Below are 27,691 nucleotides of genomic sequence, written 5' to 3'. Positions count from 1 at the left end.
CCGGGGGAGCCCAAGAGATCTATTCCATGCTGACTCCTGACGTGTCCACTAATTATGAACAGACCAAGGCTGCCATCCTTAGTGCCTATGAGTTAGTCCCAGAAGCATATTGACAGCAATTATGCAACACTCGTAAGAAACCCATGCAGTCCTATATTGAGTTTAAAAGGCTGAAACAAATTGTGTTCGACCAGTTGGTCTGCTCTTTAAAAATACAGTGCAACTACAAGGGGTTGTGTGACTTGATATTGTTGGAGGAATTAAAAAGCTGCTTACACTCCACTTAAGGATGCACTTGGAGGAGCAGAGAATCCTCACAGCTAGGGATGCAGCCATCACAGCAGAGACCTCACCCATAGGCTTGGCAACTCAGGCAGATCCTTTACACATTATCCCCAAAACCATTGGAAAGATAGGAAGGGTGACATAGATAGGAGAGGCGCTCCACCCAAAAAGGAAAGTACAACTGAGTGTGTGAGAAGCCCTCCTCCAACCTGAAAGGACAACACCTGGAGACCAGTGTGTTTTCCACTGTAATAAAATAAGACACTCCAGACCTGAATGCTGGAAGTTGAAAGGGAAATGGGTGGTTGTATCGGGCTCCATATGAGTAGCCCCCGGAAGGGATCCCCAGTAGGAAGTGCAGCAGAGTAGACAGGGGTCCTTGCTGCAGGAACTAGCCCCACTGAGGGCTTAGCCCTGTGCATAGCCAAGCTGGACAAAATTCCTGAGAGCTTTTGGAGTTTTGTCCTTTCAGGAATGGGGTTCCTGTACCCATCGCAGGATGTGAGCAAGTCTGTTCTATTTCTCCAGGATACAGTGGTCACTCAGTCCTTAATGTTGGAGGGAAAAATAAGCCTACCCTCAGAGTGCTCCCTGAAAGCTAAGGCACTGATCAGTGGAGTAGGAAGAGGATACCTGTCAGACCCCCTCCATTGGATCTACCCACAGTGAGACTTAGTCTCAGGCCTAGTGTTGATAGGAATTGGCTCCAAGCTGCCGGTGACAGGAAATCAACTTACTACTTGGGAACAGTCTAGCTGGTAGCAAGGTGGTTGTCTTCCCTATAGCTTAGGCCAGCCAAATGAAAAGAGAGAAACTGGACAGCTACAGGAGGACATTCCAGGGATTTTCCTTGGCTGTGTAGTGACCCAATCCCAAGCTAGGCAGGAAAGCTTAGATGACAGAGAACCAGTATCCCAGCAGGCCGAGCCAGAGGTCAGGTTAGCAGAAGCCTTTTTCAAAAATTTGACTGAAGGGTGGGGGGTGCGGGTGCTCAGCTAAACCTCCCTGATTAAAGTCCACAGCTGACCCTGAAGTCATGCGCATAACATAGACTGCCTGCTCTGAAGCAGAAGCCACCCAGGTACATGTTACTACTGGCGAGACAGGGTAGTAACATGGAAATGGATATTCCCCTGGAGATCTACGCACGAAGATTGGATAGTGATCCACCAGATTGTTTTGTCCTCAGAATACCATCGGGAAATTCTAAAAATTGCCTATGCTATTCCAATGGCTGGACATGTGGGTACCCGTAAAACTTTAGCCCGTATTAGTAAGCAATTTCACTGGCCTCGCCTGTGGTCTGATGCAGATGAATACTACAAAACCTGCCATGCCTGCCAGGTTGCAGGAAAACCCCAGGCTGCAATTAGACCAACACCCCTCAAGTCCATCCCAGCATTTGGTGAACTCTTTGACTGAATACTGATAGACTGTGTGGGGCCACTACCCAAAACCAAGACTGGCTACCAATACCTCCTCATCATAATGGATTTAGCCATCAGATTCACCTCAGGAAAATTACAGCCAAGGCAGTGATCAAAGGACTAACCCCGTTCTTTACCTAGTGCGACTTGCCAAAAGAGACCCAATCAGATCAGGGGACCAACTTCAAGTCCAAAGTGTTTCAGGAGGTTATACAGAGCTTAGGTATAACCCAGCTGAAGTCCTCAGCATATCATCCTCAGTCCCACAGAGCTCTAGAATGATATCAGCAAATTCTGAAAACCATGATTAGGACTGACTGCTCCAAATATTCCCATGACTGGGCTAAGAGTTTAGGCTTCCTACTGCTACCAGGGACTTCCCAAATGAATCCACTGGCTCCACGCCTTTGAATTAATTTACAGGCCTCCTGAAACTGCTAAAAGAGAAATTTCTAGAACCCAAGGAGAACACCATGTTGGAGTACGTCTCCACCTTCTGGGAATGTCTTTTCAATACCTGTGCAGTGGCCAAAGGGTAACTGGAAGATTCCCAGCAGACATTGAAAAGGTAAGAAAATAGACATGCTGAGGCCCAAAACCTCCAACCCAGAGACCATGTCCTAGTGCTGCTGCTGCCCCCCCCTACCACTGACCCTTTCCAAGCCAAGTTCAGTGGCCTGTATTTGGTGGCCAAAAAGGTTAGCGAAGTAAATAATCTGATCCGCACAACAGATAGGAGGAAAAAGCACCAATTATGCCACCTTAACTTGCTAAAAAGGTATTACAGCTGGGAGCCCAGTCAACCTGTGGGTGTTTGCCAAAGGGTGGAGAAACCTGAGGGCAGCTAAGAGGAGTCAGCCAAGGAGCGGGGTCTGGAGGTTCCCCCGGTTGAACCCCTGACTACCAGCCTGGTAAATGCAGCAGACTTGAAAGACTTAAATGCCCAATCAACCTACCGGTCCAAAGAGCAGTGGGAGAAAGTGGCTGCCCTGCTCAAACAATTTTAAGACCTCTGTAGGGACCAACCAGGGTGTACTACTCTAACAGTTCACAATGTGGACATGGGAGACATCATACCAATCAAACAAAACCCTTACCGGCTGTGCCCCAACAAGCTGGCTCAGGTCAGACAGGAAATCCTGTACATGCTGGATAATGACATCATTGAGCTTAGCCAGAGTAGTTAAAACTCTCCCATTGTACTAGTCCCAATGCACTAAAACAGCTTTGCATTACTGGAAAGTAAATGTAGTAACCAGGGCCAACTCTTACCCAATCCCACACCTTGTGGGTTTTATAGTCAAGGTGGGCCACTCAGCCTACCTCAGCAAAATCAACTGTTTAAAAGGGTACCGGCAAGTCCTCAGGGCGAGAAATCTCAGCCTGTCACCCTGGGTGGCCTTTACCAATGCAAGGTCATGCTCTTTGGCCTTAAAAATGCCCCAGAAGTGGACCAACCAGGTCGTAGCTGGTGTCTGCAATTGTGCAGTGTACCGGGATGATTTGATCATTTACTGTGACATCCGGAATGGTAACTTAAAGCCCCTGGAGGCAGTGTTCTAAGGTCTGAACTTGGCAAAAAATGAGTTTACAAAGGCCAAGGTGACTTACCTGGGGCACATAGTGGGACAAGGTAATGTGCTACCCCACGAAGCCAAAGTACCTGCCCTAATCGATTTCCCTGCTCTGCAAAAACCAGAGGAAAATCAAATGTTTTCTAGGAATGCGCAGGTTTGATAGAAAGTTTGTCCTGAACTTTAGCAGTCTAGCCAGCCCCTTAATTAACAAAAGATGGTCTGAACAGAGGTATGCCCAGAGGCTTTTGAAAAATTAAAAGCCATCTTGATAAACAAATGGCCCCAGACTTCAGTAAACCTTTGAGTAGCCATAGATACCAGCGATCTGGGGGTGGGAGCTGTCCTACTCCAGAATGACGATTCTGGAATTGAGCATCCAACTGGCTATTTTTCAAAAAGCTCAACTAACACCAGAAAAGATACTCCACAGTTGAGAAAGAAACCTTAGGTCTTTCTAGCTCTCCAGCATTTTGAAATTTATGTTCACCGAGAGGCCCTATTAGACATTGATCACAATCTAAAATTTCTGGAAAAATTCAAAGTAACCAATGCCAGGTTATTCTGCTGCTCTCACAGTCCTTCAATCTAAAATTACCACATCGCAAGAAAGGACAAGATCATTGCTAGCACCCTATACTGAGTTTAAACCTCAGAAATGTAGCAGGGAACTGACATCACACCTAATAGCTGTGTTTGATTTGCCAGTGTGAATGAGTGTCAAGAACATATCATTTTTATAATGTTATTGGTATTGTAGTATAATAGTTTCTCTGTGGCTATGTCTGTGTGTATGACTTAATTCAATTAACGGTAGTTGGTCTGAAGGCTCTGATGTATCAGTAGATAAGCTACGTATGAAATGTTAATTAGATAAACATGGAGGAAGTTTTTGAATGTTTTAGGCAAAGGGAACATTTGTCTTACATTTTTTAAATAAATCAGACTAGCTTGAATTCAAAGGAGGGATGAAATGTTTTACTTAGCCAGAAGCTAAAGTGTGTTTATTTTTCCCATAGATTACTGGTAAGGTAGAGAGATTTTTATTATTAGAGAGTTAAAGTCCAAAAACATAGTTAAACATTGGGAACTTGCAATCAAAGGGGAAAATATGTATAAAGGAGAGAAGGCTGTGTGTAAGGGGGGCATTCTAAGATCAAAACAAGTGTGAAAAGTCTCCAGCATCTAAGCCTCAAGCTGCCGTCTACAAAGAACTGAAGTTAATTCAAAGTGAGTTTTCTTAAGTATCCTGTTTCTTTGCCTGGGTCTTTTAAAATCTATGTGTTTTACTGTTGCCTTAACGTAAGTGTAACTGGGAGTTTGATAACTTCTAAATCCCTTAGTTAATCTTAGATCTACAAATTACTACTATGTGTTTACTAAAATCATTTCTTCTATCAATGACGGTGTAATTTAGTTTTGTAAGAAACCTATAAGACTCTGGTATTATTACGACTGAATTCAAGGCACGCATCTCAAAATTTATACAAATTACAAAACAGTTGTGACAGTTGTTTCAAGTTTCCCTTTGGAATTTGAGCAGCTTAGCATTTACCATCGGCTGTGCCATAACAATGAAAGAATGTATGTACACCTCTTTTTTCTTTCCTTTTGCAAGACCACATTAAAAAAAATCATTTTCCCCCAGAGTCTAAAAGGACTATTATGTCAATAAGACATATAAAGTCAAAAACTGTATATATCAAAACAATTAAAGACATTATAATCACAAAACCATGGGACTCTCAGACCAGAACTCATCATGTCTGTAGAGTTGTTAATAGACCCATCTCGCAGCTGGAACTGTCAAGGCCCATTTCAAAAGAGGACCATTGGGTGGACAATGGACATCATTTGCATCTTGATAAGCTTACCCCTCAAGCAGAGCCAGAGAGTCTGCCAAGACAACTGCTTCCCAACACAAGAACCTTAATATGGATGGTACTTTTAAAAACTAATAGCTGGGACATCATCAGTTTGGAAAAGCAAGTTCCCAGCATTAGATAAACATCCCTTTTAACATCATTGTGGAGAAAGTAAGCCACAAGACTCAAGTGACCATTTTGAAATCTCTAAATTCCTTCAATAACTGAGCAAGCCTCCAACTACTCTTAACATCAACTAGAAAGGCCTCCAGCAGCTCAGCTGAGCAAGCAGCCGGCTACCATCTCTCAACTCCTCAAAGCTTGCTTGATTTTAAAAATCGCGGTCTAAGCACAAAGTCCATTGTGATGCAGCGTCATACATTTCAAGGACTTTTGTGGTGTTTCCAACCAGAAACTCATCAGGACTTACCTCCACCACCAAGGGAACACCTGCTAGACTTTGACTTCTCAGACTTTGCACATCACATGAACTAATATTCATTTCTGTGGTTCTTTTACTGTTGTTACCCATAGTTATAAATCTTCCTTTTTTCTATCCTCACTTACTGTATGTTTGTGGAAGGTTGCAAACACTCCCCCGGGTTTGAATGTGAATAAACTAACCTTCTGAGTTAATCATAACATGTGTTTGCTGCCAAGTTATTAAACTGAACTACACCAACTGAGGGTTTGGGGAAAACACACCACAACCCACTTAAAACACCTCTGCTTATAAACAGGGATAAGAAAGAAGTCAGTTTCTCTTGCTCCTGTCCATAACATCTGTTTTATTATTTTATTCTGTTACTTGGAAGCCATTAAATGTAGGATTACCTTGAGTCAATGGCAGTAAAACATCCAGTCCCATGTATCATGTAGGAGCGTTAATATAGTAACTTGGTTGAAGGGATACAGCCACTTTATATCATAATTTACACTAAACGTTTCTTTCAAAGATATGCAATGGGTAATTTTTTTAAATGGTGAACAGTTGAAGCTAACAGTCAATCAAATAAGATATTATGTTCTCCATTTTCCCTTAGTATCCCAGGAGCAAGCTAACTTAGTCCTGTCTCTGAACCCCACAAAAGTAATTTCAATTACTGTTGCTGGGACTCTTTAGCTGTCACAAGCAGTTTGGTGCCTGCATAGCGTATGCTCCGAGAATGGCAGTCAAGGAGTTAACTTTTTAAAAATCTGCAAAATGCAGTGCAACACCTGAGACAGACAGTGTTCAGCAGTTGACCCTTTTCAAATAGTGCTGGCTTTATCATCAGGATTAATGGATCAGGTAAGGCTACCCACCCCATTTTGAGGTAAATAGGGGAGGAAAGCATGCATTTGTAATATACATTTAAAAAAACCTTAAGTCTATCAAGGTTTAAATTATTACCCTTCTCAGGATTTCATTCTGTTGCAAAGCTTTCCAAGAAAAAGTACCATATCATTCCTTTAAGTGAGAAGGCCATGGTCGTGATAATTTTCCATTCATAAAAAATAGCAGTAGGCATTTGCCCCTGCTCCATCATTTAATAAAATCATGACTGATCTACCTCAACTTCATCTTTCTACACTATCCCCACATATATCTCTTACTACTCCAAAATCCATTGATCTCCATCTTGAACATTTTTTTATTATTCATTTATGGGATGTGGGCATTGCTGGCTAGGCCAGCATTTATTACCCATCCCGAGTTGCCCTTAAAAAAGTGGTGAGCTGCCTTCTTGAACCACTGCAATACCTGTGGTGTAGGTACACTCACAGTGCTGTTAGGGAGGGAGCTCCAGGACTTTGGCCCAGTGACAGTGAAGGAATGGCGATATATTTCCAAGTTAGGCTGGTGAGTAGCTTGGAGGTGAACTTCCAGTTAGTGGTGTTCCCATGTATCTGCTGCCCTTGTCCTTTTAGATGGTAGAAGTTGAGGAGTTGGAAGATGCTAGCTAAGGAGCCTTGGTGAATAAAGCTCTATAAGCATCCACAGCTCTCCAAGGAGGCGCCCCCCCACCCACCCCCTGCAGAGCTCCAACCCCATAAAGCAATTTCTCATCTTTGTCCTTAATAGCTGACCCCTTATTCTGACACTGACTGCCCTAGTTCTAGACTTCTCAGCCAGGGAAACATTCCCCCATTTTCCCTGTCAAGCCCTTAGGAGTATTCAATTCTCATTCTTCTAAATTCTAGGGAATATGGGCCTTGTAGGAAAATTCCCTCATCTCAGGAATCAGTCTAATGAACCTTCATTACATTCCCTCCAATGCAAATATATCCTTCCTCAAATAAGGTGACCAGAGCTCCAACCCTGCCTCCGACACTATTTTTAGTCATATATTCAACTCTGATCCATGTAACCTCATGCCAGTTTTCATGTGGCTCAGGTAACATTTAATTTCAACCCTAGCTCCTCAAAATCTCATTACTAGTTCAACCCATGTCATTAGTGCCTGCATGGAAACTGGATCCTCCCCCTTCCACAGCTACGAGGCAACTCAACTCCCAGTTGGAGTCACAGAAAACAGCATCTATCACCTTGACTATACTATCTCCTACCACATTCCTTTTCACTCCCCTCCACTTGATTAGCCTCCATGATGCCATGGACAGTTTGCTCATCCACTCTTAGTTATCTTCCTCATCCACAATGGCACTAATCCAGAATTGCAACCTTACAAGGTCCTGCTTCTTATTCCATCTAGCTCCTTGAACTATTTCCTCTCCCACCACCCTCACGCTTCTTCTTGGATGCTTAAATCATTTGAGAAACTTCCATATTCCAGCACGATCTCCAGAAATATGCACGAGCACATTTTAGCATCTCCAGTTGGAAAGGATTTTTGCAATTATATTGGCTACTGCACATTTCCATATCATTACCAGGGTGATGTTTCCATGGGTTTTAGAAATTCAGAAAACTGGAAAAAAGACACATACCTGAATGAGTAATTTGAATTTTATTAATTTTCAGTTGAGCAAAACAATATACTTTAATACCATTGAAAGAAGAAAAATAGGTTAAAATATCAGCATCTTGAAAGTGTTAATGCACTTCAAGTTCACATTTTTACAGCACAGTATGAAAATTTTTCCTGAATGGTGTTCCATCCACATGTTGCATGTACAATTTCATGAATCATACCTTTAGTAAAAAAATAAGGACTAGATGTACTTTCTCTGGAGGCTCCCATTCTTGATCATGTGTGAAGCAATTACTCAGGAAAATTTTACATATATACACAAGACACACACACGAGTGAAGTCAAAAGTTATTTCAGTTACTTCAAATCCTTGGGTATATTGTTGCTGCAGCCCAGAACTTTCATCATGAAATTAAGACATCTTGCATCTACCTATAATTTCACATCCTTTACTTTTTGCTCTCCAAATCAGATTTCCCTATTAAGCCAATTTTGAGCTAATCAGCCAAGAAATTGAAAACTTCATCAAACAGATTCTCCCTCCATAGTGAGGAAAAAAATGCAAGTTTTATTCAGCATCCTCTCTGCAGTTTAAACTAAAGCAGAGTGAAGTTTTTACTACCCAACCAAAGCCAGTTGTGTTTTTAAAAATTGACACCTTTGTTAATAAATCAGAGTGGATACTATAGTCAGAAGCAATTCAAAAAAGGTTTTTTGCAATAGGCCAAAGTTGTTAGAACTGCAAAAACATTTAATACACATCTTTGTGGAATGTTTTGCATGGGGGAATGATTTGTAACTTCATATTTTTGGCCTACAATGCGCCAATTAGGGGATTAGATAGCACTGCTACAGCATTCTCCCTTTGCACTGTTCAACAACTGCATATTAGAATGCTTTACATTGCAACCAAATCTATTATGGTTAACCAAGTGGTCCAAAAGGTGGTAATATGGGTGGGTACACTTAAGAGTGCAAAAATAAAAAATCCAGCAGAACAAAACATGACACTTCTGCTGCCAGTCACTACTTTGACATGTATAGGTATAATTTAAGACTAGGTAGTTTTAAATGTAGAAATGCTTCTGCAATTTTGAAATTGATCTGTCTTATCCATCACCACAAAAAAGGAATCATTTAAGGGTTTGTATTTTTTGTTTAAAAACGCTATGCTCTGAATAGTCCTGTTATTCCTAAACTTTGATGTATGAGGCATATCAATTTCAAGTATTTCTACTATTACAAAACTATTTAGCATGTCCAAAATTATTTCTAAATATAACAACCGATTTTCTGGCAGCAGGAGTTTGAATCCCCAACAACCCTCCAACATTCAGGCTTCACTTAGCGCTCTTTGACTAGCACAAAAGGTGCAATATACTAAGTCAATACAAATGGCTAAGTGAAGTGAGCCATTAATGGAGTATGCAGGTAGCCAATGTTAAATTGACTATTAGTCAACATGGGACAACTAGCTTGCTGTAAAACACAAGGTACCTGCATAATTCCACCTGTATAGACAAAAAAAATCAGAGAATTCAAGAAACCTGCTAAGTTGATATATTTAGACATCATTTTGAATAGGGTATCAAGAATGTCATTGTCATTAGGCCAGGGCAAGGAGGATAAGCTACTTTTGATGGGGTTTCAAATTGTATTTAAGAAAAACTATATTCACTTTATTCCATTCACTTTCTGGAGGCCAGTTGCTTCAAATGGGAACCTTCAGACTGTGTACACATCCTCTTTTTAAAAGATGGATCTTGACAAAAGATTCTGAAATTTAAAAGACACAGAAGGTCAAGAGAATGAAAAACCTCAACACATTATACATTTTTCTGATCAGTCTGATAAAACAACAGAAGTGGGTTTTGCCAGTAATACATATCAGAGTATATACCAGAAATAACATACTTCACATTGAGTCAAGCAATAAACATTTTCATATAAAGAATTTTTTAAAATCAAGAATCAATAAGTGAGCACAACTGAGAGAACACCTTGGTTCAAGTACCCAAGGGAATAGCTTTCAATGGGATAGCCTCATTTGAACATTCTCTCAATAGCACTGAACAGTTTGAAACTGAATCAAAAAACAGAATACCTTCACAAAATAGCAGGATACAGAAAGTGTAATAAAACATGACATAAACAGATACATGATTAATTCCACAAACACATCATCAGTGTCTACAGTACACATGAAATTGAGCCTACAACATACTATTTTCCTAAAAGACAAGGATTTCAGAACAATCCATTACCAGAAATAACATTTTATTAAATAATTTTTACAGTAATCTGAATTAACATACCAAGTTCAATCATTACAGTAACTAGGTTCAACTATAAGGGCCCAACGTTTCCTCTTGTACAGACAGAAGTATGCACATTAGAAATCTTTAATTTCCCTTTGGCATTATGCCAAGAACGTTGACATCAAAGTACTTAAAATAAAGCAGACTTAACTTCTACTTCTCAATTGCCAGTTGTACATTTTGTTTTGGTGGAGGGAGCAGGGAGAAGCCTGCTAAGAAAGTCAAACAGTTAAGAAAACAACTTGCATTTACATGGTGAGTCATTACATCTTCAGATATCGCAGGTCACTGCACAATGAATTACTTTGCACATAGTCACTATTGTTAGGTAGGCAGTCGTACAGCAAGATCTCACAATGAGATGAATGATCAGTTGTCTGTTAAGGAATGAATAATGCCCAAGGTACTTTGAGAATGCCCTGTGTCTTCTTTGAATATTGCTCCGATATTTTACACACACCAGAATAGATAGGAATGACTTTGGTTTAATCTGTCAATTGAAAGATAATTTAGTAGTCTTAATCTAGGCATTATTTCAGTGCAACGTTATGTGTTCATGTCCTAGAGTGGGGCTTGAACCTGCAACCTTTTGATTCAGAGGCAGTTTTACCACTGAACCAGTTGACAACTAAGAGTGGTTGAAAGCAGGTCTGTCTTGTAAATAGAACAAGGATCTCTTATACAAAGATAAAAAAAGGGAGAAAAAAAGAATTAAGCACAGAAAAAAGCAAAATTTATTTGGGGTCTATAACTCTCTCCACAATGCCATGCAAGGTCCTTGTGCTTGCTAAAAAACAAAATTCCAAGTTTGGTCAATGTGTTCAATAATGCATAGCTTTTCTGTTGAGCACAAGTAGAAAATTTGGACCCTTAATGTCTTAAATTGAAACAAATACAACATCATAAAGCATAGAACAAGAAAAAAGCAATTCAAGCCCATACTCCCAATCAGCATATATAATTTATATAATTTTCATTCACTGAATCACCAAAATTTATTTAGTTTCCTGAAGCAAACAGTTCCTGACTTGACAGTAATTTCAGCAGTCACCCCAAAATATAAAATAATAGAAGCTGAACCCCAATTAGTTGCGATTTGCGCAGTTCCATGGCCCTAACAGGGCTGGAACTATAACAATGGAATAATTTAGGTTTTCCTTTTTATTTTTAAACCTTAAATTCCCATTACTAGATCAACTGTTCGTCAAGCTCCTTTTTAAAAAGCAGTTGCATCATGGGAATCTGTTCAGTTGATTTACTAAAGACACACCAACACTGATCTTGTCTGAGGCTTCTCTATCTACAATCAAAATAATTCTGTTTGCCACAGAACAGGGATAGACTCAAATCAGAAACTGAGTTAAGTGGGACTTGAAGCTAAGTTTCTTCCCAGAAAGGGGAGTGAAAATTAGAGAGGTCAATCATACCTGAATGGTCCCTAGTACCTCCTTGCAGTCAGTTACAAGGGGTATTGATGATGCCCAGTCAACAAGCCTTGCACCCACCTCATGTACAGAGGAGTCAGGTCAGGCAAGCAAGTGAAGGAATAAAATCAAGAAAAAAAGACAGGAAATTTATCACATTGTACTCCCACAAATATCAAATCTTAAAATAAATCCTTACTTGTCCATATCTTTCAGGGTTTTGAAGAGACCTGGATCATATTACCTCTCAAATCTTTCCTCCAATCATTTCTCCAGTTTAATTCAGTGAGTCTCAATAATACAAATGCTAGATACATCCCAGGCAGCCCATTGGCTAACTCTTTCCAATCAATATCCTCTGGAAAAGTGTCCAAAACTGCACACAATATAGCATGCATAGTTTACATCTTGCCAATAAGATTTAAAATAATCTTTGTCTTACAACCAGAAATCTTAAAAATGCATTTCCATAGTTGACCATCATTGTTAACAGCTTCATATTCACTGGATAGTTTTAGTGAATAGTCAAGCATTATATCCAAATCTTCACCCCATTTTTTATAATGCCCTCCTCCATACTGTTATGGAATAGTGTAAAAGCAGGAAACTCAATAATTTCCTGCAGAATTCTAAAACTCACGTTTGCCTCAACAGAGCTATGTTCATTTATCAACACCCAACCTCATTCCAAACAGTGAGTACACCATAAAAGAAACCAGAAAATGCTGGAAATACTCAGAAGGTCAAACAGCAACTGTAGAGTGAGAAACAGAGTTAACGTTTCAGGCGTGACCTATTGAAAGGTCAAATCTGAAACAGCTCTCTTCCTCTCTCTCCACAGATGCTGCCCGACCTGCTGAATATTTGCAGCATTTTCTGGTTTAATTTCAATTTCCACCATCTGCAGTATTTTGTTTTTAATAATAATGAGTATACCATGTAAATTTATCTTTGAAAGCTTCAAATGCAGAATTTATCAAACACTTTCTGAAAATACAAGTCTTATCCAATGCACCACCTGTTGCTGTCTTATTCCACTTCGTCTCTGCTCGTTCAGAAGACTTTCCCCATTATTCACGCAATACTGGTATATAATGCCTGTTTTGCCCTCAAAGTGTGCTACTGGCATTTAATGCTCTACTGATCTCAACACATTAGATCTCAAACTCACTTTGATTGTCTCTGCAATGAATTCACAATCTTGATTTAAAAGAAAAGTGCCATATCCCATCATTTCTTGATTCCCATATTTATATCCAACTTGCGTCCCTTAAATATTCCATTTGGTGTTTAACAATTTTGACTAACCAAAAAAAACTTAAAATCGCTTCTTTCTTACTGCTGCCAATAATCTGCTTTTCCATAGTCATCTTACTCCTTTTTAAACACTCATTTTAACAGTTCAGATTTACTGATATAGCCTTTGCATAAACAGATGCCACCTGCTGTAATCTGCAAGCATTCTGAAAATTTTAAAGGTTGTTCAGCGATTTTGCTTTTTTTTTTTAAGGACTAAAAGGCAACAAACCAATCAATGATTTGTCCCCATTAAAGTATTTTCTTGTGCTGCCTTTGATGCAGTAAAGAGCACACGAACAATAGTGTACCATTTCATCATCCCACCAAATTTTTCCCTCATCTTTCCTAAAGGGGTTAATTGCTTGCTGAGGTACAGTTCCACAGAAACAAGTATTCTCATGTATCTTATTCAAGTGGCCATTATTTATGTTTCAATTTTATATGTAGGCTACTGCACCAGAAGAGAGGAAGATCACAGCCAATTTCTGACCATATCCTCATTCAACACCCATCTCTGCACTTCCAGCAGGGGTTACTGGACAGCATTAGGAGGAGGAACACTTAACCTGGGCCATAGAGGACAAGTTTAGTGTCCCTGCCACTGCTCCAAAATAAATGGACCAAGGATTGAACCTAGAATTTAAACTTGCTTTGCTACCATGAAAAAAGAGTAATAGACAGCTTCACCCTCCCACTGACCACATCCCCCATCACTCCCATCCAGACAAGATCATATGCAACACATACACATGCATCCACCCACCCCAACCAGCCAGGCCGCAAATTATGATTGATAGGATCTGCCAAAGAAAGTGGAGAATGTCTGACCTTTGTGTTATTGTTGTTCCTTTTGTGCACCAACGCACCATATTTAGTCTGCTTCTAAATCAGCTCTGGATAATGTAAACCTGTAGAATATACGCAAGAACTGATCCCCAAATACTGTAAACTGAAGCAAATCTGTTAACATTGTGACTAATTGATAAATCAAACCAGCTCAATTTCAATAGGAAGTACCTGTAATTGCCACTCAAGTAACCAACTGGCATTCTTTTCAGCTGACTAACTTGTTTTATTACTGTATTCTCAATACTTGTTGCCAAGCAACATATGCCATTTAACCATGTCTAAAATTTAAAATCATTTATAAACTTAGAAATGATAATCCACAAAATATAATTCCAGTAACTGATTTGGTACCATTTACCTCATTCCATATCTTCCACATGCATGTAAGTAACAGTATCTAAGTATATTAAACTAAGTTATCTTAATAAAAGCAAAGAAAGTCCAGATCTCAAATTTATCAAAAATATACATACAAAGTCTCGAATGCATTAAACTTGGTATTATGATATCTATTAGAGTGAAGGCAACCTCTATAGCAAATAAACTACATTACCTACCTCCACAGAGGCAGCGCAAAACGATAGCAGCAATTTTTCACAGGAAAGGGTAGCCATAGACATATGGTCCAATGTACTGCAGTTCATTAATCAGAGATCAGAATCAGCAAATTATGGAGAAGCTAAACAACTACATATATTGGCTTGTTCAGTAATAGAATACCAGTTCACCAATCCTGTAAAGTACTAACAATACAAAGTGGATCAATTACAAAATTTGTAAAATAGCAAATTTTAGTTGGAGAAACAATGAAATTGTCACAATAAGGACATCAAATGAGTTAATGACAGAGCTTATGGACAGCCAATTGTAAGGCAACAATCATTTTAGCACATAGGACAAAGGCTTGGGCTGATGCTAGTATATGCTGGCTTTAAACACTAACGGAAGATTTTGTTCAATAAATATATACAAAATATTGGGCACAATACAGCATCTATCGGTTCATAAATGGTGCAAAATTTTTTTTGCCGGAACACTGGGTTCCATGTATTTTTTTTTTAAACGAGAATTAATTTCCATAATGGAAATTGTTTTCAGTTGTTTTGCTTCAGAGGGTTGTGACTGGTTTGAGTTTTTTTGGATTTAAAATTTTAATGAGTAGCGTGGCTTTCAAAGCGCTTCCTGGTATGGCTTCAGAGTCTCCACAAATATTTCCCCTGAAAGTAAAAGAGATACCATTGTACTATGAACAATTGTTAAAACAATTTTGCAGGGAACAGTAAAAGTGCTCAGCCAATCAGTATCACTCTGGCCTAGTTACATTTGACTGCCAAGACACTCCAAACCAGTTAAAGCCAGGTGATTAAACAATCTCTCCACATGCGCACACTGATTCACTAGTTGCATGTATAGTCAATTGCTAACTTAAGCCATAGCTCAAAATTATAATAGGATGTAAACCATGGATTCTCATTCACATAAAGCAATGCTTCTATAAGCTAAACACCGAATTAAATCAAACCTCCTTGGCCAGACTGGCTCTCATCTGAATGTCAATCTAGAATTAAAAGGAATATAAAACCATCTAGACCTCACACAGTTCAAATTTAAAAACATGATATGGGGTATGATTTATGCACCTAACATAAAACATTTTAATCAACATTCTGTGCAGATTATATACTATGTTGGAATACATATACTCGGAACAACATGGTTCATTTTCAATTATGCTCTATTGGGTCAGTTAAATGTACCAGCAAGGAAAAATTAAAAATTTACCTTCAAAATAAAAATGCAATCTTTCACACTCAAAGTGAACCCTTCTGCTTAGTGGCAGGCTTAACTGGTTGTGGAATATAAAAGGTGGCAGTTTATGCAAGTCATTTCCAGATCTTTAACAAACATGGTCTTTTTGTGTATTTTTCTGCTCACAATCAAGATCTTCAGTTGCATCCACAGCAAAATATTCTTATCCATTTTTTATACAAACTACAGCGGAAACTCAATAATTATGTAGATATTACATAATCAAGTAGCATGAAAACCAGGACATGAATATTTGGAGCCTTGTCATCAAACCAGCTTAAGGATTGCCATCTCCTGTAATTATAGAATTTAGAGGCTTACATATAAATCAAAAGAATTATGCTTGAACAAAAAGTTTTTGTTTTGCACAGAAGACCTGTAGCTAATTTTAAACCCTAAAAAGCACAAATCTGCAAAGTATAGTTTCAGATACTTTTTTACCCTATAACCCCAACAAAATGATAAAACTAAAATTGTTAAACCACATCATTGCAGATTGACTGCATAAAATGAAATTAAAAGTTAAAAAAATTAATAAGCTTTTTCAAAAAAAAAGCTGGACGGAGGGTGGGCTGGTTTACGTTGCCTTTCAGACCTTCCAACTAGTCCTCATTTCTGCGTAGATGTACATAGATTTCTGATTGTTTACTGTTACCTTGAACTCGCTGCAGCAAACTTTCTTATAACATACAATTGGGTATAATAATGGAGAGTCAATTTCCCCTAAATTTAAAGTCCATAACTCATATGAAATCTTGAAGATCTAAATTAATGTACCAAATCAAGTTGCTTTTCCGGGTTTATGCATATAAAAACATTTTAAATCACCTAATCCATTTTTAAACTGCATTTATAAACTAAAGATTTCTTCATTCTCAGTGTAAAAAGTTGGTTCCTTATTTGTTAGCTCCCTCCATAAAACAGTTTCAATGCCATCATTAACAAGCAATGCATTGCCAATCAAAATATTAGTATGCTATAAAAGCACATTAAGCTTATTGATTTCAAAGATTAATGAGGGGAGTGGCGAGTGATGAGCAGATCAGCTACAAGCACTAACTGACCTTTCAACATTAATCTGGCAGCAATATGCAGAAAAATAAGGGATTAATTTTACTCATTTGTCAAAATGGAGAAATTTTAGGCTGACCAGTAAAATTAAATGAGGTGTTAAAATACAATGAAAAAGTATACTGTAACTCATTCTTTTAATCGCCTGGCATTTCCCACAAGCCACCACCCAAATGCATCTATGCAATGATGCAATCACTAAACACAACTTTTTACAAACGAATCTGATGTCCTTTCAACAAAGTTTCTGAAAGCGAGGTTACAGTGTATTGTACAATTGAAACAGAATAATGAAACCAAAGCAATTTAGGTCTAAAATAGCCCCAAATCTCCATAAATTTTTGTCCACGTCCCACACCTTTACCATCCAAGTTTCCTCAGATTGGAAGGTCTGGCCACCTAGGTTTGAATCTGCCTAGGTTTGACCAGCAATATAGGGCACCACAGATTACCCCCACCCCCCGGCAAGCCAAAAATTTAATGAGTTCCAATATAAAACAAACATATCTCTGAGCTTAAGAACAACTGTAACCAAGGAATTTAAACAATCTGGATCCAAACTTTATTCACAGACCACCACTCAGCTACAAGTCACTTTTGATTTGGCATCTAAGTGATCACCAGTTCATGTGGGAACCAACCTGCGTTATAACCCCACCTTCCCAGTTGTTTCATCATAATCTTGAGCTGGGCAGCATGCAGCTGCTGACAGGAGGAAGCCATTGGTGCAGGTACATTGAGAAGTAATTTTCACTTCCTAAATCAGAATTTTTTTTAAAGAAAAAGCCAAAATTCATGGGAAAACTTGTTCCCATGCTCTTTAAGGTTCTGTTTCATTTTAAAAAGAGGAGATGCTCCGCCTTACCTGAGACCAATGCGTTCAATCTCCTCCTGGTTAAAAAAAAAACGTATCTCACCAAGGCTCCATCTCTGATGGTCATGCTTCAGGTTGAAGTGCATTCAGCAAGCAAAGCCAAACAGGCTATGAAATGCTCACACAGAAACATCTTATTGGATCCTTAACTGGACTCACCACAATGTGGTCCTAAAAATTTGTTTAAAATAATGTTGCATTTTTCCCCTCAAACTACAGTCAGATTTACCCAATAAGGAGTTTAGGGGCAAGATGACTGAAGCAGTTACCCAAGAGTCAACATTATCAATGTAGCAATGAACATAATTTGCATGCAAGTTACACACCTGGATCATGTCAATATGGAAATAGAACCTGTGTGGATGGAGAAAATAGTACACCATCACTGAAATGCAGACTCTGCAATACATTATAAAGCTAACTTGTAACCTTTACTAACCAGCTGGGAACCACTGATCTAAGGCAGAGAGTCTGCCAATCTGAGTTTAAGCATAATCTTAAAATTCCCTAAAGACCAACATCTGCGTTGAATTTACCGAGGTGAACGAAAGATGTCCAGGTCTACATGAGGTTATGTATAGGTTAGCTTTAGATTTGCCTGACAATAATAAAGTAGAATGGACTGATGCAGAAATGTCCCAGGTTACGGTCACTGATTTCTACTGAGCTAGTTGAGTGGTGAGGCCACTATAAGATCCTTAAATCAAGTTTTCTTTGGGCTAGTGATTATCACCTGAAGTGCAGCAGATTAGGGTCTCTGCCATTCAAACCTTTATCCCACTAAACTTACTTGTATAAATTAGTCGAGTTCCAGGTGTTGGTGTGCCTCTGAGAGGCTGCTTGTTTGTGAGTTCTCAAAAATGCGCAGCAACTTAAGGGGCACACAGAAATCAGTTTTGGGTGCAATACAGAAATTATTTCCTCTGAAAATACTGAATTGAACAGAGTACAAATCCACTAGATTCTGAATTGGAAAAGCAGTTGAGAAGGGAAGGGTCAGGAGAGGCAATGTTTGAGGCACAGAATTCCATCGGGATCAATGCGAGGAAGAAGCCAAGGGAGTTAGTGTCACCTTAACTACCCTGCAAAAGTGCCAGAAATGTAATATCTTTAAACAGGTCAGAGAAGTTAGCCACACCTTCCAAGGATGCAGTATATTAAAGCAAAATTTATCACTTACAATGACCTCCCTTATACTGAAGCATTTTATTCGCTTGCTATCCATGCTCAGATGGCAGCACAGTGCCCTTTACATCCAACCGCCAACTAGAAATTTTTTTTTTCACTCGTCATTACATGCAATCATCATACTATGATTTTCATACAGGATACAATTGTTTGCTATATTCACCTTTCTGCATCACCATAATTGGCTGTATACGAACACTTGAATTTCATTGTATCTCAGTTACTGAAGCTAACTTAACTCTTTCTCTCTTTTTGAAAAAGGCAGCCGGAGAAAACTGGATTGGAAATCTCTTGCCCCAAGGAGGTTGCACTTATGATGAAAAGGTTGTTGCATTTAGTGCAATTTATTGATTGCTTCCTTCATGGAGAACAGCCAGAAGCATTACTTCTGGGATAACTAGAAGCAGAAGCATTTTGATTTTTATATCTTCAGGCATGAGATGACTAAGGTGCCTTGCACCTCTGGTGCTGGCTAACCAGTCTGGCCGACCTCCAGTGTCTTTCTTCCTCTGAGGAAACAGACAGGGCAATTGTCAATGGGCATTCCATGCACTCACACAATGAGGAAAGGGAAAGGAAGACAGGAGGATAGGTGACAGTACCATAGCATAAGATCCAAAAGATAGATCTAAGCAATTGGTAACATCAAAAACAAGTTCACGAGAAACAGGCTTTTTGCAAAACCTGACAATATAGCTACTAGGATCTTGAAATCCACCTGCATTTTTTGTTGTATTTTGCTACCATGACTGAGTATGATTGTAGCTGTAATTATGGACTAATAGATATATCACCAGCTCCTCAGTTTTATGCACCCAGCTAAAGGTGTGATACCACTCACCTTAAAACTGGACAGTGAACAGTGGCTTCCAATGTTCCTGCACCAGGATAAGAGATAGAACTTCAATTTCTAGAAAAAATTCACAATATCCAGGACCTTGAGATTAGCCCTCCCACTCCACATTCAGCCATTAGCCCAACTAACACAAGTCCAACTAACTTCCATAGTTTACCAATGGTCATATCATCTAAGGTCAGATACTTAAAAATACATTCCCACAGCTGCATTTGTTACAAACCACATTAGCACTCTGCCTCAACTTCTTTGTAGCACCCAAGTTGAACAGACTATCCCACAGAATCTAAAATCACAAATATTCAAAGGGAAACCTGGGCACATATTTCTCTGTTGCACCATCAACAACATTCCCTCAATGCAGTTCATTCATATTTACTCATAGGCTTTGCAAAGCACTGGCTGTGAAATTAAGCAAATAATGTCTGGTGCCTAAAAATATCCTGCCCACAATAAGGTTGTTTTCTCACCTCTTTCCTTTATCTTGGCCTTCATAAATAACAAATTTTAGCAATGTCACAAGGCAGTTCCCTTGATATTTCTATCACCTTGTGAGTACCATGCTCAACTTGCACAGTGTGCTGCCAGACACCCAAGATTTACCATTAATTTTGGAAAAATGGTTCTAATATTGCTGATTGCAAGCTTTTGTTCCACTTTATTTTTTGTGGTTACCCTTCCAAGTTACCAAGAAAGATGTACAATCCAAACTTCAATTTCTCCATTGAAAGCATTAAAAAAATTAATGCACGTTTTCAACTCTTTATGCAGTGTACAGTCAGCCAGATGAGTTGCCAAATGTCCAATATTAAGTCATAAAAAACTTAGTGCATCTAATTTCCAGCAAATCAGTTACGCTTAGTCTGCAACTGCACTACAGAAGTGACTTAGATTAGTCACTAAACTCATCGTGGAAACTATAATACCAGACTGGTTCAATTTTGCTTTCCTTTCCCAAAAGTAGTTAGAAAAAAGAATCTTGTTCGCATTACTGGCAACAGAAATATGTCAAATGCAGAATTTCCCATACTGAGTATCCTTAAAATCATTGCAGCCCATCCTCAAGTAGGATCTCTAACATACATTGATTAATATGTTTCAAAGAAAATTACTAAAGTAACACTTAGCATTGCTAAGGATTACTTTTTATGCAAAGTTCATAAATGCACCATTCTATAATTAGTGACATTTGAATATTCAAAGAACAAAATGAAAGTATCAAAACCATCTCCAATTTAAATGAAATTTTGATAGTCCCAACATAGTGAATTTAAAATATGTCGTTAACTGCTGCTTTTTGAGTGCATAATAGAGGATAAGAAGAGGAAAGGCAATGAGTTTTATGTTTGCAAAACAATAACCCAATTGTCTGTTCAAGAGTGAGTGAATGGAAAAGAGGCACATGTGGGAGGTGTATGGGTTCAGAGAGGATTACATATTATTTGCTTCAGAAATTCCTTCCTGGCTTTGAAATGCTGGCTGCATATGAAGTTTATAGATGTGAAACAGACATTGAGATGTTCTCTAGACAAAGCTAGATGACATACAAGTATTAAAGGATAAAGAGATCTTTCCAAATGCTGCAAGTTGCTGTTATTTCCGGACACCATGTTTAAAAACACATTTGTTCGTTTTCACATCATAGTGAAACAAGACTCGATGGAGTAAAAAAAAAATGCACACATCACAATCACCAAAGCCTACAAGATTGAACATTTAGCCATATTCAAAGCAATTTTAAAAAGCTGATTATTCAACTGAATGTTTGCTTCTGTAAATTATAATTGTGCAAATATAGTCTACTGGACTTTAGCCTAAACTGCCATCTTGACAGTGTTTTCCACCTGCAGGTGTGAACAAGAGCATACAGTGAACAAGCAGGTAGACAGCAAACTATGATGCTAAATAGTTCAACAAGTGGGATACACCTCAACAACAGTTAAACCTGACAGTTTCAGTCAATTGAAATATTTTTTAAAGATCAAATTTGAAACTCATAGCAAGAACAGCGAAACTTAAAGGGGGGGTCCTAAGAAATCAGTCTTTTGATACAATTCAGGCAAATTGATCCAATTGTATGGTCCATGTAAGAATAATAAATCAACTATTCAAACGCAAAATTTGCAATGCTCAATTTGTTCTGAGCTAATTGCATTAATAACTTGCGTCTGTTGAGTGCCTTCAAAAGCAGAAAAAGTCCCACAGTTCTTTACACTATTAACTGTGTGAACAAATGCAGAGGCAGTAGGATTAAGAGATGGGTTGAAAAGCTTGACTGAAGAGTTGGGTTCTAATGTGATTTTTTTTGAGGCATAAAAAGTGAAGAAGTAAAGAGCAAGCATGTTCTAGAGAGCAGAAGTAATGCAGTCAAAAGACAAATGATGGGAGGAAAGAGAGGTGTATAGGTACGAATCAGAGAACGAAAAGTTTTCAGGAGGGGTTATATGAAAGAACTCGCAGAGTGGGGCAAGAATGTAAAATAATCCCACGATTCAGTGGGAGAGCAGGGGGCACTGGAGGTAAGCAAGTTGGAAGAGATGGACAAATTAGACTGCAGAACGGACATGAGCAGCAGGGTTTTAGATAACTTAGGAGTTACGAATGGAGGATAGCAGACTAACGAGAAGGGCATTATAATAGTTAATAATGAAGCATAAATAGCATATAAAGGTTCTAGCAGACATAGGAGCCACGATATATAATGCTGCAGATGTGGAAGTAAGCAATCTCAATAAATGTATAGAATTTAAAGCTCTGCTTGGTGTTAAATATTACATCAAGGTTACAAAAGAAAATAGATGGAATCAGTAGCAAGGGAACAAGAATTTATGGCAGTTGCCCAAGACATTCATCTTCACATTGCTTTGTAGGGGAAAGCTATGGTAATGACAGGATTTATCAAAGCTGTTTGACAGATACAGAGGCATTCAAGGGGTTAAGAGAATTGGTGATGATAGAGTTGAGATTCATCAAACACATAGAAGGAAGTCTAGCCTAGCAGATGTTGTTGCCAGGAAATAGCACATCCATCAAAAAGAGGAGGAAGATTGATCCTTGGGCTGGGGTACTTCACAAATGACAATTCACAGATGGGTGAAAAGCCATTTTGAAGATGCACTCGCTGCATTTGGATTGCTTTGGATGGAGCCACAGAAGAGGCACTGGAAGGTGGAATTATCAACCATGTGCAATTCTAGAGATCGATCCAAGACGACAAAAGATAAAAGCACCACAATTGAAGTTACAGAAAATGTAATTCAAGATTTTGGCAAGTACCACCAGCAGGCAGGAACCAGACTGAAGCAGGGTGTTTCAGAAGCAATGTACATAGAGCCGAGAAGAGACATGTTCAAAGACTTGAGAGGAATGGAGTTAGAAATAACGCCATAATGAGAGAGGATATTTGGGCAATGCCTAGACAACAATTAGGTGGTTAGATTTCCACACTTCAATTGTCAAATATTACCAGATGTAAGTCTTTCAGAAAATATACACCAGGAGATGAAGGGATACATGTATTTCAAATCCTGTGTTAAGTTTTGGATTTTTTCTGTGCAACTAACATTATTTTTATATTAAAAAGAATGCAAATTGCACAGCAATTATTATACGGTCCTTACCCTACACTGCAGTCAGCCTCCCAAAAAATATTCTGATTTGTGATTTGTACATCAACTCTTAAACTGTCTGTTGCATCTTCACTCTCCAAGGACAAATAAGGAAAAAAGTAATTAACTTCTAAATTATATGGCTGGTTTTACTTAGCAACAAAGGATTCATTTACAAGATATGTGGAATCGCATATTGGTTCTGGGAATTCATGTTGCAACAGCTACATATGAAACCATTTCAGATCCATACACTTCTGACTTCACCCCAGCCAATCATTGTTTAAGCTGCATATGCCACAATTTTGAGGAAACTGGAACAGGAAGAAACAGATACTGCCCTATCAAATAAGGGGTCTCAAGTGCTTGTGTCTCAGTACATAAAACAATTTACGAACTAAACAGATTAATTCAACAAACATGTAAAAATGCATCATCACCTAACCAAAGGGACTGCGAAACTAAAGCCTGACCTTTTTAACTTTTTCAAACTTGACCAAAAAAGGGAACATCACCTCAGGGCAGGGGAATTGGGAACACAATTATCATATAATTGCAATCATTTTACAGAGAAAAATAGATAAACATGAATATACCAATTGACCATACAACAACAAGTCCAACATTTAGTAAGAATTTAATTTTTGGGCTCTCCTGCAACATTTGTAAGGAAGTAACTTCACTTTCTACAGAATCTTTTGCTGTTTTTTTCATACTGTAACTTTTAATTCCACAACACTGATCAAAATATTGCCACCATATGTTCTTCCTTTGTAAGTTATGTTCCTCTTTATCCATTTGGTCCACAACAGTTGTTTGGCCATTTATATAAAGGTCATTGTGTGTCTGATCTTCAGCAGTACATAAAGAGCTCACAGATTTGGGGTCACCACTTCCAGGCATTAATAGAACTAATTCTATTTGACCAGTCAGTGGAGATGAATCCTCATCTTTGTGCTTACAATCAGAAATATCTGCACATCTGGTATCACTACATTTTACCAAACTTTTGTCTGTTAATTTATCAGATTCTTCCTTCTGGCAGCTTTCAATGATTTGTGTGTCTTTTAATGCCCAGAATGTAGTGTTGCAAATCAGGTCTCTGGAAGGAGGAGGGGTCAGCAGACTCCCTACTACTGCTGTAATAACAGTGGTCCAAAACAAAACTGCTGCTACATACATGTAGTGAATATTTCTGATAAAACTTGGTCTGGTGTCAGACTGGTCACATTCTGGCATGTGATATATAAAAGCAAGAATCAAGCGTGTGATTCCCAAAATGGATCCAATCAACCCTCCACAGAAAGCCCCCTGCTCATTGCAGCGCTTCCAGAAAATACCAAGAAGAAACAGGGCTGCTACTGGTGGGGTGAGATAATCTGCTACCTCTTGAATGTAAAGATACATTTGTCCTCCCTGCATCTCTACAATTATAGGAACCCAAGCAATGCTTACAGCTACCATGAAGACAACAAACAGACGACCTACTATCATAAGTTCTCGAGAGCTGGCAGCCTTTCGAATGTGCTTGTAAACATCAAGGGTAAATATGGTGCTGGCACTATTGAATATGGAATCCAAATCACTCATTAAAGCTGCTATCATGACAGCCATCATTAAGCCACGAAGACCTACAGGCAAGATTCCCAATGCTAATCGTGGATAGGCAATATTTGAGCACCCAGCTCTGCTGCCACATACTTGCATACAGTGCTCTGGATTAATGCAAGCAATTTCATCAGTAAAGAGAACTCTGGAAATCATGCCTGGGACGACTATGATAAACATAGGCAAGAGTTTCAGAAAACCAGCCATCAGGGTGGCTCCTTTGGCATGAGCAATGTTTTTTGCTGCCAAGACACGCTGTACAATGACTTGGTCAGCACACCAATACCAAACAGAAGCTGGTGTTTGACCCAACAGGAAACCAGGCCAAGGAATATCCTCATCAGTTGGTTCACGTAACATCTTTAGAGAATCTTCTTTTGGGTGGATACGGCAAGTATTGGTAGAACTTAAGTTGAATGAAGTAATGACTGCTGTAACATTTGGTGAGGCTAGCATATATTGTCGTTTGAGTTCTTCAAAACCTCCCACCTTGACCATACCGACAACCATCAACGTTAAAGCTCCACCAATCATAAGAATGGCCTGCAGAACATCTGTGTAGATGACAGCCACAAGTCCTCCTGTGACAGTTAACACTGCAGTCAACCCAATCAAAACGATGATAGAGAGATATAGGTCCCAACCAAGTGATGCCCGGATGAACAGTGCACCAGCATACAAATCGATGGAAAGCTTTGTAAAAACATACAATAGTAAGGACAACAATGCAAAATAGATTTTTATTCTGTTACCGCCATAACGTTTGGAAAGGTATTGTGGCATTGTATATACACCAGACCTGATGTAGACAGGGATGAAAATCCAACCTAATACCTGTAAAATCAACATTGCATTTAACTCCCAAGCTCCCACTGCAAACCCACTGGCTGCTCCAGATCCTGCTAACCCAATGAAATGTTCACTGCCAATATTGCTCACAAACAATGAAGCACCTACTGCCATCCAGGTCATGGATCGTCCTGCAAGAAAGTACCCACTCACAGTACTTCTGTTGGACTTCCACATCACAAAAAACCCAATGCACAATACAAGAATAAAATAAAGTCCTACAACAGCCAAGTCAGCTGTTTCCATTAACCCAAACATTTTTATACAGTACAGATTTAATTCAGTTTACAAAGGATATTCAGGCAATGGCCAACCCTGTTACTTGACAGCAGTAAAATAAAAGGGGAGAAAAAGAACATACAATACAGAATGGTAATACTTTGTCCTTTAGTTTGCTGCCCTGATCGAAATTATAGGATTCCAGTTGCACAGGTACTGGGATTCCAACTACTATTTATCTTGTTAACTTCACTTCTGACTATTTCTCATGCTCTTTTTTAGTAGCATTCCACAAGACTGCCAGTGCTTAATTTGTTGGTGTTGAATTTCTTAGCTGTTGCTGACAGGTCTAGTGAGGAATAGAGTTACATTCCTGCAAGACAGCAAAGACAAAAGACAAAGAGGATATTAGAATTATACTCATCAGGCTTATACACAAAATAAAAATTAAATGGCTGGAAAACAAAACAAACTATTTAAACATCTTAATACACACAATGATATACCAAAAAAGCTATTTAAAAAAAAATGTAAAAATGGTAGGGTAAGCCAAACACATGATTACTATCACCTGGCTTTCTTTCACAGCCCACCACAATTAAAGGTGAATGTGCCAAGACATACTCCTAATGGAATAAATTAAAGCATCCAGGGTATGGAAAGAAAACTGGAATTATAAAGATACACTTTAGACTGGCAGCTTTATGAAAAAGAAACAAAGCTATGCAACTGCAAACTCGTTAGTTGTAACAATCGTGAGACAAATAAATAATCTACTTTAGTTAAGCAATCAGTGCCAGACAATTTATACAACACATTTTATTTGCAACTTCTCACAATTCCACTTAAAATGCCAAATTAAAAGTTAGATTTAATAAAAGACTGTGTCGTTAAATGCACATCACTTGCAGCAGGACCAAATCAAGTTTTTGTAAACACAGTTAAAGAGATATAATTGTTTTATTTTGTTGTGGCTTGTGAAACCATAAACCACAGGTATAAAACCAGTTGTACAAATGGGTGTACATGCACAAAAAGTTGTCATAATGTACATATGTGGATTTATGATATCACTGAACAAAAACTGTTGATTAAGCAGGTAGAGAGCTAGAGTGCTAATTTGCCTCACTCAAAATCATGGATTTATAGCCCATTATAGCTCTAGAACAGAGCTCCACAACAATTCACTGTAAGAAAACAAATCACAAGTTTAGAAAATATGACATATCTTATGCATCGCATATCTGTGGCACTAAATCCAGTTATGTCAAAAGCAGACAAGACAAATTGAAGTTACAAATTCATTAAAAGCACTTAGTGCACTTTATATTTGATTAAAAGCATAGAGATTCACACTTCAAAGCATATTACTTAGCAAAATGCTTAACAGTGCTAACAAAAAGCAGTTGAGATGATCATTATTCAAAACAACTAAATCTAACAACTGAAATAGGATATGGTGATAGGCTAAAAACTTGGTGCAATCAACAACATGAGAAAACTAAAATAAATGTTTCTCTGGTGGCATAAGCACATCAAATGAGTTCAAATCATAGCGGCAACAGTCATTTATCCTCAAACGGTAAATTTCAAGCACCCAAGATTGATTGCCTCTGACAAATATCAACCTATCCTTTTGTCATTCAGATAAAA

At 38.6% G+C, this 27,691-nt stretch overlaps 2 protein-coding genes across 14 annotated transcripts in view; one reads left to right on the top strand and one right to left on the bottom strand.

Annotated features, from left to right (window-relative positions):
* Positions 1-27,691, top strand: part of itsn1 (intersectin 1 (SH3 domain protein)) — a 238,592-nt gene that overhangs the window by 199,227 nt on the left and 11,674 nt on the right. The gene's annotated exons all lie outside the window — the stretch shown is intronic.
* Positions 8,086-27,691, bottom strand: part of LOC144691778 (sodium/myo-inositol cotransporter-like) — a 31,294-nt gene continuing 11,688 nt past the window's right edge. For 2 of the 13 annotated variants that reach the window (XM_078560239.1, XM_078560241.1), the window contains one exon: positions 8,086-26,411. In XM_078560239.1, the coding sequence (XP_078416365.1) occupies positions 23,927-26,077 (2,151 nt within the window). In that variant the 5' untranslated portion in view covers positions 26,078-26,411 and the 3' untranslated portion in view covers positions 8,086-23,926. Of the gene's footprint in view, positions 26,412-26,609; positions 26,706-27,691 lie in introns of those variants that run through there. The other 11 variants (XR_013579215.1, XR_013579212.1, XR_013579213.1 and 8 more) reach the window with 11 other exon arrangements.

This window comes from Cetorhinus maximus, chromosome 16 (genome assembly GCF_964194155.1).
Source record: "Cetorhinus maximus chromosome 16, sCetMax3.hap1.1, whole genome shotgun sequence".
NCBI lineage: Eukaryota > Metazoa > Chordata > Chondrichthyes > Lamniformes > Cetorhinidae > Cetorhinus > Cetorhinus maximus.
This window is presented reverse-complemented; position numbering and strand designations above follow the sequence as displayed.